Source organism: Nilaparvata lugens, chromosome 1 (assembly GCF_014356525.2).
Source record: "Nilaparvata lugens isolate BPH chromosome 1, ASM1435652v1, whole genome shotgun sequence".
NCBI lineage: Eukaryota > Metazoa > Arthropoda > Insecta > Hemiptera > Delphacidae > Nilaparvata > Nilaparvata lugens.
Genome location: NC_052504.1, coordinates 55,684,652 through 55,697,759, shown reverse-complemented (window position 1 = coordinate 55,697,759; position 13,108 = coordinate 55,684,652). Strand labels below are relative to the sequence as shown.

The window sequence follows — 13,108 nt, the reverse complement described above, 5'->3', positions numbered from 1 at the left end:
TCCAACTTTACGTATTTTTCGAGAGTAATTCAATGACGCGCAGTATGGCATTAGGTCCAAAAGATCAACAATGAAAGCAGTTGAAAAATTTGTCTCTGATATTCATAGAGGCTTTCAGAATGAACAACACACCTGTACAACACTGTAAAACTTGAGCAACGCTTTTGACACTATCTCACATGACATTCTAATTAGGAAATTGAGACACTATGGTGTACAGAAAAAGTCAATAAACCTACTTGAATCATACCTACAAAACAGGACCCAAATTGTATTAATGAACAATGAAGCTTCTGATGTCATGCCTATAAAAAAATGTGTCCCTCAAGGTTCAATACTGAGACCACTACTATTCACAATTTACATAAACCATTTCCTAAATTTTCTCCCTTGTAAATCAATTCTCTATGCTCAACGATCATCAATGCAGACAAATCTATAGAAACTGTTCAAAATAAAAACTTCCAAATGTTGGAGAAAGCGTCCATTTGGTTCCAGGCTAATTTACTAAATTTTAACAAGAAAAAACTAAATAAATTATATTTGATCTTAAAACAAAAACAAAAAAAAAGTGCTGAACTGCTTTTGAGATCTATTTGGATCAAAAGTTGACATAGTGTTGTCATAAACATAGTGAAATACTATGCCGGAAACTTGCCCGTACAACCCTTCCAATTCAACCTTTTCAAAAAGTAAAAAAAAAAATTAGATCCCAGCTTCCACACCGTCCCTCTAAATAAATTCAAAATAGTTTGAGAGACATGGCTGAAAGGAAAGCCTTTAAGGAATTTATAGATTCAGATATAAGTGAACTGAAATTCGCCTATAACTAAGTCGACTAACTAAATCTGTTGATGGGGTATAAATGTAAAGGGTATGAATGGTATTAGTTCAGAGCCACCTCTAATACAAGGCCGCGGCCTACGATATTGCAACGTCGCAGTGTAGACCTAGAATCTAATACATGATTGGTGAAAAAGATTTTAAAAAATACCAGCTGATCTTTTGCACTGCGACGTTGCAATATCGTAGGCCGCGGCCTTATATTAGAGGTGGCTATGATTAGTTTTGACTAGATAGTAGTGAGTAGCAAGTGGGTTCTTAGTATGAATTTGTCAGGTAATTCGGGTTTTTATTTCACTTTCATTTTGTATCAGCTGGGTGCTCGCTCTAAGATTTAATTTCATCATTTCATTATCTCTCTTGATTCATTTATTAAATCACCACAAATGGAAGCGATTGTGCGGTATTACCATTCATCCCCTCATTATCACTTGGGCTTAAAGTTAAAGTACACGTAGCGATTGGCATTTGAAAAAAATAAATACGCTTTTTCTCTGTTCTTGGCTGATTTGTATGTGTGTGCGTGTTATGCAGGACCAACCAGTTGCGCAGGTCGATCAGAAGGAAAGGAGAAGTTACTTCAGCGGCCCCCCAAGCACCATCCCTCTCCCCCAATGGCTCTCCGCCTCGGATCACCAACAATAAAAGTCTGTTTTCTAATAGTTTTATTATACGTTGAAATTGTCCATTATTGGCATGAATAAATCGTTCTGTTCATAAATCTGTTTAATAAATCAGGTTCTAGTAGTGAACATTCGTTCTGTAGTGATCATATTAAAAGATGATTTGAAATTGTCATAAGCACTTAATTATTAAACAACTGATGAACTAGTTTCGGATTTTACACCATTATCAATCTATAGTAAGAGTTTACTTGAAATTGATTAAATCAATTGGAAATGAGTTTACTAGAAATTGAAAATAGAATAGCAACCGGAACTGAGTTGACTAGACTACTAATAATAACAATCATAATTTCTCTTATTGTCAATGAAATGCAACCAGTGAAGTTTATTTACAAATGCATATAGGCTACATAATAATTATTATAAATTATAATACACATACAAAAGAGGTTGCTAATAATAAACTTAGTCCAATTATGATTCTCCACTATAATAATATGTTTTGGTTTAGCACTAGACATTGATAATGGTGTAGCAACCAAATATAGTCCCTTAGTTTTTAATAAATTAGTGGTTGTGGCGATTTCAATTTGTTTTATTTGAAACTTGACATCAATCAATTCTACAAGGCATGAACTGAATAGAACGATATGAAGAGAGACAGACGTTCATGCAAGGTCTGTAAATACAGGTCATGACACGATCCCGTGATGCATTGCAAAATCGCCATTTTGTGGGGTTCTAGTTCACCATTTTTTTAGTTTATCAGCTGTTATCTTTATAGAGTAAACAACATGATGTGTTATTTGTAGTATTTTCCAAGGGACATGGCTTGGCTTTGAATAGTAAAATAAATTCTTCCGGCAGTATAATAGTATTTAAATTCTAACTGGGAACTGAATTGTTGATATTTAGATTAATTGATTGGGAACTTTCAACTGTTTTTTATGTTAGCCTCTTGCAAGGAGGATCGGTCTCTTGTCCCAATGCCTTATGAATCATTACATGTTACAAAAATAAAAACAATTTTTAATAATAAATTATCGAACCATTTATAATCGAAATTTCATTATTAAAAAGTTGAAAACCTGAATTTACATATTATCTTTTTAAAATGCACAATGCATGATTTTGTTACAAGCAAATTGAATTAGATTGGATTTTCAAATGTACCGCCATAAAAGCCGCACAAAATGGCTGCTCCATAAGGAACACGGGTGTCTTGACCTGGTTTTTATAGACCTTGGTTCATGGTCTTTTGTCCCATCTGGTTTGAACATATATATTGCATGCAGTAATTGTAGTATCAAGTGTCACCAGAGTATGTTTAAAGAACAGACCTTCCATATTTTCAATGAAATACCATAATTTGGTCACATGAAAGTCGATTCACGTTTATGTTATTCGGAATGATCCATGTTCATTAAACCATGGATCAAATCATGTGTAGTTGATAATGTAAGGTTCATGTTGACAGACATGGGGAAACATGTAGATTACTTAGATACAAAGCAGTCAAGAGTCTATCCTTATTGGGTGACTTGAACATTGTGTAGCATCAAACTGTGTTAGGATTACTAATTTTTCTCTCCTCCAGTCCATTGTTAAATACGGTTTGCTTGTATGGGGTAATTCTGAAGAAATTCGGTTGATGAAATTCCAAGTTCATAGAAACAGATTTTGAGAATCATGAGCAATTCAAATTTTCTAGATCACTGTAAGCATAGCCACCTCTAATACAAGGCCGCGACCTACGATATTGCAACGTCGCAGTGTAGGCCTAGAATCTAATACATGATTGATGAAAAAGATCAGCTGGTATTTTTTAAACCTTTTTCACCAATCATGTATTAGATTTTAAGCCTACACTGCGACGTTGCAATATCGTAGGCCGCGGCCTTGTATTAGAGGTGGCTATGCTGTAAGTCATTTTTGTTGAACTACAGATAAAAACTGTCATAAATTTGTATATTCTTTAACTAGCTGCATACTCGTCAATGAAATTATTTTTAATCGCTGTTAATGAATATATTATCTCACATACCCACACGATAGAGAAAAATGTGTTTTTCTATAACTACTTGTAAAACACTTCTACACTTCTCTACTTACCGTAAACTCATCGTAAAATAGCTGATTTTTGGGTAAGAAACTAATAATCTATTTTACGCTTATTGCGAATGCGCATTATGTTTTCACTTTACCACTCGCTAAAACTGAGAAATTGTGTTTTTTGTCCAAGATTAGCTGATTAATTGTTGAAAACACGTGGCATTGGCGTGGTACTGACTTTTTGCCACTTCCATGCCACTCATAAAATAATGTCACTATATGAACGTATGGTTCAATGCAATGTCGTTTCGCTACACCACTTCTGTTTGCATTGGACCATATTTTTCATATGGAAGCTATAAAAGTCAGCACCACGCCACCGCCACGCCACTTCAGTGCAAATTGGCCCATAACTTCAACAATGCCAACAATATAATACATTATATATATATATATAATATATATATATATATATATATATATTATTTATTATTGAATTTATTGTTTGTAGTCTCCTACTACACAAAACTATTGTATGGAAGTCGTGCGTAAAACTTCTTTTTCTACAACTGTGCGTAAAAAAAGAATTTACATACTCAATTCTCCTCGTAAAACAGCTTATTTCTGAGGAGAATCTATTTTTTCGCTCGCTAACCATCTGCGAATGCGCAGTAGTTGTTCTTTACGCTCGCTAATCATTCGCGCATACGCAGAAGAGTTTCTTTACGCTCGTTAATCAGCTGATGGTAAGCAGCTCGCCAAAAGTAGGTCAGATCTGAACCTAAAAAGTTGGTAATTGACTAATTGTACCGGTTCTGCACTATGCAGCCATGATGGATATCAGTGAAGACGAATTATTATTAACTCCGCCGATATAAGTTATTTAACAGGTTTGGGCAGTTGTAGAAAAAAAATTGTATGTAATTCGCGCGTAATCCTTCTTTATCGCTCTTGCAAAATTATCACGCTCCGCTTCGCGTCGCGTGATAACGGACTGTTTTGCGCGAGCGATAAAGTCGCGCATCACGCTCTTAATACATAAATAGCTATTATTGCTTTCGTAAAATAATCTCGCGTCACGTAGTGGAGCAATAAAGTCAAGCAATAAAGTCGTTTTTTACGCTCTTAATACATGAATAGCTATTTTTGTATTGTAGATTGAATAGATCAACCAATAGTCATGATATATTTTTCAAGAAAGTGTATAATAAGTTATTTGACTGCATCTCCAGGCATCAACACCAGGCATAATTGAAATAATCCAAGAGAGTTAGTAAGTTGTGAAAATAAACGAATAGCAGGTTGGCGAATTGTTAACTACTTGTATTCTACAGCATAAGCCAAACCAACTGTACCTAATATTATCTGATTAAGAATTGTTATCCAAGGCGCCTCAAGTCAAGAAGATACTTGAGACTTGATGAGCAGGAATAAATAAGAAGTGCGAAGGAGTTATGAAGACTGAGATGGTTGCAGGTTGTAGAGAGTGGTGTGTCCTTAACCGGTTCAGGACGCAGGTGGGAAGGTGTGCTGAGCTGATGACAGCATGGGAATACACCTCTGATCCTCTGTGCCAATGTGGACAAATTCAATCAATGAATCACCTGATATCTGAGTGTCCACAACACTCCTATCATGGAGGGCTGACACAAGTTCATGATGCTGGAGAAGAGGCATGTCAGTGGCTGCAGAACTCAAAGTTTCTAATAGTATTTAACATATTAAGTGTAAAATAATGGTTTTTCTAACTTTGGCCTATGAATGCATATGCATATATATTAATAATTGTATGTTGTATAAGACTACGAGCCGGGTAAATAGAAACTAGTTTGACGAATGAGTAAATTCGCAAATAAGTAGTGAAGTGTAACAAATATGTATTAGTTTGGAGTTCAATCATGGTCGTTAGTTGTTACAATTTTATTTTATTTTTCCAAATTTTCTGTTTCAGTTCCAGAGACAGTGCATCACAAACTGGTCGCCCCCCACATCCCCGATAACAGTAGTGAGTTTTTCGACGTCTACATTCTACTGGCTGTCAATCCGACTAATTTTATGGTGAGTTAATTCTTCTATTCTATCGTTTATTCACTTGATTATTTTGTTCCAATTTACTTCTGTTCTCATTACTCAGTCCTTTTATTTTATTAATTTCTTGATTAGCACGATTTGTAATTGTCAACCATTTATAAAAAAACTTTATACTGGGGAACTTGTTTTTAACTTCATTTAAGAGACCACACATTTAATGACGCTGTATCAGAGTGACATAATAAAAGATGTTTCAAAATCTTAATTTTAAACCGAGAAAAAATAAAAAAAACCTGGTTTTTCTATGGAAATTTCACTTTTATAATAAAGGTAATTTAGGAAATACATACTTCAACATATTTTATTATATCTATCAATATGACTATAACTGCATCTTATCTAAGAACTCAAGTATATAAATCAAAATAAAGTATAAATAAACAAACATTGGCTCATTGTCTTGGAAAAGACAATCCACAACTTTCTTGACGTTATATAAGAGGTTTATAGTTTACTGACAGTTTATATCCGAGGTTTTTAAGATGTAAATTACTTGCGGGACCAAGAGATACACAGACTTCGAGTGAAAAAATATTGTTGTAAATACAAATTTATATATATATATATAAATTTATATGATGCTGGTGCTGATGCTGTTGATATATATATATATATATATATATATATATATATATATATATATATATATATATATAAACAGGAAGACCTGTTTGATTGACCTGGTACCCTACCTTGCAAACGCCCCCGCTGTAAAACCTGTCCTATCACTGATTCTTCCATCTCCTTTACCAGTCCTATCACCAACTACACCCACCAAATCCATCAATCCAGTAATTGCATCTCCAAAAATTGCATCTACCTCCTTTCCTGCAACTTCTGTCCTGCCTTCTACATAGGTGAAACCACCACTGCCATAAACCTCCGGATCAACAATCACAGGGCTTCCTTTAAAAATAATACTTCCCTACCCATCCCTACCCATGGCTCTGAGCACAACAAGAACTTTGACCAATGCTTCAAAGTCAAAGTCCTTGCCACCCTCCCTCCCACAGCCCCCTCCATAGATGACAAGACGAAAGAATTGGCTTTTATTTGGGTGCTTGGAGCTGCTTCCAGTCCTGGTCTCAACAGACAGCAATAGTACCATAGCTACCAACTGTTTAATTAAATTGAAATAAATTTCATCATATCAAATCAAATCGTTTATTGCACAAAAATATATACAGAATACAACTGAAAGGAAATTGACAACTTTGTGCTACACGTCGGCAAAAGAAAACTTGTACGCCGACGTGGAGTCTTAATATAACTTATTCACTTATACATTAATATTAATATATAAAATGATCCTACAATATTATAATATGGGCTAACAGTAATTAACATTCAACCAACTAAATATTCCATTCTAAGAAATAACAATAAATTAAAGATATACATAAAGCTGAATTTAAGATTCATACAACATCAATCAATATTAAACCAAATCATTAATTGAATAAAAATAATTTTCTTTCACCCAGGTATGGAAATCTTTTATTTTAGGCTTCTTTATCAACCATCCTCTTGGAACTTTATTATAGAGTTTATTTCTCAAATATGAAATACTTCTACGGGATAGGGTGCTATCAACTCTTTCAATTGTGATTAAGTTTTGAGCGACTTGTCTAGTTACTCTTTGAAAATTTTGAATATTTTTTAATTTGAGCACATGTTTCTTAATAGTCTTTAAAATGAACAATTGTCTTATAGTGAACAGATTGGAATTTTGAAACAATGTGACACTTGGGAAATCTCTCGGATACCTCATTATTGTTTTGATAACTAACTTTTGTAAAACAAATAGAGGTTTTAAAGTTGAATCAAAAGTTCCTCCCCATATAGAATTACCATACTGAACTAAGGATTGGAATAGAGCAAAATAAACAGATTTTAGTAATTTTAGACTCAAAATACTTCTAAGCATGTACATTTTTAAATTGACCACCCTTAATTTTCTACAAAGGTAGCTAATCTGAGGTGACCAGCGTAGATGCTTATCAACAAAAATACCAAGATACTTGTAATTGTTTACACTCTCAATAACATCATAATAATATCATAATAAATTAAACAGCTATCAAATATATATATATATATATATATATATATATTATATATATATATATATAAGTTACATCGTGAGAACCTACAGCAGTCAGCAGTTTCTATACAACTTCTTGGAACTCTCCTGGAACTGTTGGAGCCAGCTTTCTCACGCATCGAGCGTCAGTCCTGCTTACAACATCGAAGCGAGAGGTACTCAAAATTCACTTGTCAAAATTATTTAATTCCAAATTTTGTGTATGTAAATAAAGATTTCTTTTTTAAAAAGAAATCTTACTGAACGCATTATTTAGCTGGCGCTGTCGGTAGGACGATCGGGATTAATAATGAACATAATCTTCAGTTTTTAAACTGTTAACGATCGTTCGTAATATAAGGACTTCGCGTTCGCGACATCCGAAAAGTGTGGTGAATTATCAAGCTGCGAAACACCAACATTGTGAAGTGCAGTGGATATCAAACTTCGATATCATCATCACCAAATCTTCTTCATCGAACGTGCATCATCAACGCTGAAAGGACATCAGAAGAGATGAGCATAGCATTCGTTTTAGTGTAAGTCTTAATTTTAAGTTTTAATATTGTAATATTTTAGTTTGGTTATTCTCGAAACATTTAAATATTTCAGAACGCCTAATCAATCAGTAGATACAGCACCCTCTGCTGCTACCCCTGTTTTAAGAAAAGAATTCCTGGATATGATACCAGAATTCTCTGGAGAGCCATTATTATTAAACAGATTCGTATCGATTTGCGATAAAGTAGTTGCTAAGTTTTTTGTACAATCGAATCCCGATGATTTTCAAAATGAATATCTATTTTCTACTATTATTTCTAGACTCAAAGGTAGAGCTTTAGAACTTGTAACCAGTGGAAACACTTATGCTTGGCCTGAAGTGAGAAGAGTACTTCTCGACGGCTATCTTGACAAACGTGATTGTTTCACGTTGAATATTGAAATGACAGAATTGAAACAAGAAAGTAGCGAAAGCCCTTTTCATTTTCACGAGAGAATTCAAAAGATTCTCAACTTACAACTTGCATATTTCCTTACGAAGATGGCAGCAAACTCAACTATTCTATGCGAATACGCAAAGCAGCTTGCCCTTAGGGTATTTTTGAGAGGTCTGAATGATCCTATAGGATCACTGATGAGAACAAAAAACCCTTCAAGTCTAAGTGAAGCTTTGAGTATGATCACAAACGAAATGGAGTACAAAAACAGAAATAGTAATTATAATCTCAATCTCAATAAGAGACCAATCTCACAACCATTCCAACAACTTCCTCTGACTAAACAAATCCAACACTTTCCTCAGACTAGACCAATGCAAAACTTTCCCCAAAACAAGACTTATCCGAACTTCAAAAACCAATGATTACACATCAAAATAGCAATCAACAATTTCGCAACTTCAGTTCAATGAACCAGCAGGACCAATGTTTCAAAGGCAATTATTCGGTCAACAACACAGACCACAAATGCAATCGCAACCAACTCCAATGAGTATTTCAACCAGAAACACTGAACTTGAACCCCCGAAAAAGAACCCCAGATTCAATCAACTGACAACCGAATTCACTACAAACAATGACGAATTACTCAATACTAACGAAAACGAACTCTTGACTGACAATTTCTCAAATGAACCGTTCAATTACCCCGAAATGACTGGAAATCTCACGAACAATTTTGAAAACTTGGAATTGAATGATGATTACAATAATCAAATGACTTCCGACCAAACAGAACAAAATCATTTTTTAGGGGAAACAAGCCTCGGAACAAATTTTCAATTATGAACTTGCAAACAAAAGATAACGAACTCTCTTACTTTCTAGACCCACAAACGAACTTTCGAGTACTGATTGATCCCGGAAGTACGCAATCCTTTATAAAAAAGGTAATTGCACATGAAGGTTTTAAAGATTCCTTGAAACCAATACCATTTGAATTTACTACAGCCCATGGTAAATCAAAAGAAAAATTCAGTGCTAAAATACCATTCCTAGGAAGAAAATTTGATTTTTTCGTATTTGATTTTCATAAAGATTTCGATCTCTTGTTAGGAATGGATGCTATAAAGCAATTGAGAGTAAGATTGGATTACATTAGTAACAAACTTCACTATGGAAACAACAAACAAGTATAAATACTGTATTACAATACAACTTTGCAACACAATGAACCTTCTAAAGTCAATAAACCTCGTCAACTGTGGACTTACTTGATTGAAGCACGTAGTCAGAAAACAATATCAATTCCGATAAAAAACGTGTCAAACGGAGAATGCTTTCTCAAATACCAAAATCTCTCTGGACTAGAAATTCCACAATCTATCCTAAAAGTTGAAAACAATAAAGCAATCTGTCTAATTACAAATTCATTTACGGAAGATAAAAAATTGACAATCACACGACCTTTTGAAGTTGAAAATTTGGAAAACTATGAACTAGTCCCTCATTCAAAATCCACCTCATCTCCAAACAGTGATAACTTGAATAATTTTGAAGTTGACCAAACTAGATTAGATCTTTCAACAATTAGAACCGAACACATGAATTCCGAAGAAAAAGAAGCAATATTAGAACTGATAAAAGAGTATGCAGACATTTTTCATGTAGACGGAAATAAATTAACATTCACAAATCAGGTCAAACATGTTATCAGAACAACCGATGAAATTCCAGTTTATTCAAGGAATTATCGATATCCTGTTGTTTACAAAGCAGAAGTTGATAGACAAATCCAAGAAATGCTAGATCAAAAAATTATCAGACCCAGTCATTCAGCTTGGAACTCACCAATTTGGATTATACCCAAAAAACGTGATGCATCCGGAAAACAAAAATACAGAATTGTGATAGATTTTAGAGGAGTAAATGCAAAAACTATTGATGATAGATTCCCATTGCCAAATATTGCTGAAATCCTGGATAAATTAGAAAGATGTCAATATTTTACAACTCTTGATTTGGCAAGTGGTTTCCACCAGATTCAAATGCATCCCGATAGTATTGAGAAAACAGCTTTTTCCACAGATACAAGTCACTATGAATTTCTAAGAATGCCACCTACATTTCAAAGAGTACTTAACAATATATTGAGAGGTATTCAGAACGAAAAATGTCTTGTCTATTTAGATGATATAATAATCTATTCTACCAGTCTCCAAGAACACATCCAAAGATTGAGAGAAGTATTTGATAGATTACGAAATGCTAACTTTAAAATTCAGCCAGACAAAACAGAGTTTTTAAGAAAAGAAGTAGCTTATCTAGGACACATAGTCACACCAGAAGGAGTAAAACCAAACCCAGAAAAGATGAGAGCAATACAACAATTTCCTATCCCAAAAACTACTAAAGAAATCAAAGGATTTCTAGGACTGTTAGGCTATTACAGAAGATTCATAAAAATTTCGCAGATGTAACCAAACCACTAACAAAACGCCTAAAGAAAGGAACTAAAATTAATGTTGAAGATGAAGATTATGTGAAATGCTTTGAATATTGCAAAACCCTTTTGTGTAATGACCCAATTTTACAATATCCTGATTTTTCATCCGAACTTTTATTAACAACAGACGCTAGTAACGTATCAGTAGGAGCTATCCTGAGTCAGAAGAAAAATGGTGCTGATTTACCTATAGCTTATGCTAGTAGAACCCTGAACGAAAGCGAAACCAGATATTCGGCAATAGAAAAAGAATTATTAGCGATAGTTTGGGCAGCCAAATACTTTCGTCCCTACTTGTACGGCCAAAAATTCAAAATTTATACTGATCACAAACCATTGCAGTGGCTATTCTCAATAAAAGAACCAAATTCCAAACTTCTCCGCTGGAGATTGAAACTAGAAGAATACGATTACGAGATTTGTTATAAAAAAGGAATTTTGAATCAGAACGCTGATGCTCTATCTAGGATCCAATTGAATAATAATGATGTTATTCCAGGTCCTTCAAGACAAAACACAGGTGAAGAAGTAGATAAGATAATAAACGAAGCTATTGAAATGCATTTTTCTGAACTTGACGATCAATCTATGATAGGAAATGTAGACGACAATGATGTACGTGACAACAACCTTGACATTCGAGAAGAACAACATGACTCTGACGATCAAACAGTGCATTCAGACTATTACGGTAATGAAATGATTGGAATTCAAACTCTTGACGAACCAGTAAACTTTGCTAAAAATCAAATATTACTAAATCTAGTGAAATACAATCCACGAAAAGTGAAAATACAAAAACTATTTGAAAACAAGTGCCGAATTATTGTAGAAATTTCCGAGAATAATTTTGAGAAAGATGTAGTAGAATTTGTGAAAGAATATCTAGTTCCGAATGTAAAATATTGTCTATACTTTGAAAATGATTTCTACGAAAGATTCACTGTAGTAATTGCAACTTATTTCAAAAATACACAACTCAAACTAGTACGTTGTACGAAAAAACTGATTGATGTCACAAACGAGGAAGAGATAAAAGAGATAATCGATAACTATCATGTCGGAAAGAATAATCATCGTGGAATTCAAGAAACTTATGAGCAAATTAAAAGAAAGTACTACTGGCCAAATACTCGAAACAGAATTCAAAATTTCATCAATAGATGCGACATTTGCTTAAAAACAAAATACGAAAGAGTACCCTTGAACTTGGAAATGAATCTTACCCCCACTGCTTCAAAACCACTTCAAACTATTCATATCGATAGCATTACTTTTGACAAAAGAAAATTTTTGACGATAATAGATAGTTTTTCACGTTATGCACAAGCCTATCCACTTGCTAGTGCACAAGGAATTGAAATAGTTGATAAACTACTGGATTTCTTCAGTCATCACGGTGTTCCAGAAATTATAGTTTCAGATAATGGCACAGAGTTCACTAATAATGTGGTGAAAGAATTGATTGCACTTCATAAGATAAAGATTCACTTTATCAGCACACAGCATCCCCAGTCAAACGGCATGTGCGAAAGATTGCATTCAACCCTTGTCGAGCATATTAGACTCCTTAATAATCAAGCTCAATTCAAAGACGATTCTATCGAGAGAAAAGTGAAACATGCAATTTTAGCGTACAATAATAGTATTCACTCTGTAACAAAACTAACTCCATTTGAAATTCTGAACGGACACATAAACGCAAATGCTTTATTTGACATTGACATTGGCAAACAGATGATGAACGACTATGTCAATCAACACAGAGAAAAAACCAAAAAGCTCTATGAACACATTAGAGAAACGAATCAAGCAATTAAAGAAAAGGTTATCGAGAAAGTAAACGAGAATAGAGAACCATTGCCTGAAATTCCATCCGATATCTACGTTAAAAATATGCAGAAACAGAGTAAGACAAAAAACAAATATAACAAAGAGAAAATCGAATCTGTGAACAGAGACCTTAAAA

General features: G+C 33.9%; 1 protein-coding gene across 1 annotated transcript in view; it reads left to right on the top strand.

Annotated features, from left to right (window-relative positions):
- LOC111045401 (tudor domain-containing protein 7) overlaps positions 1–13,108 on the top strand; it is a 74,082-nt gene that overhangs the window by 51,283 nt on the left and 9,691 nt on the right. The window contains exons 8-9 of the mRNA XM_039437236.1: positions 1,378–1,490; positions 5,473–5,579. Of these exons, the coding sequence (XP_039293170.1) occupies positions 1,378–1,490; positions 5,473–5,579 (220 nt within the window). The remainder of the gene's footprint in view (positions 1–1,377; positions 1,491–5,472; positions 5,580–13,108) is intronic.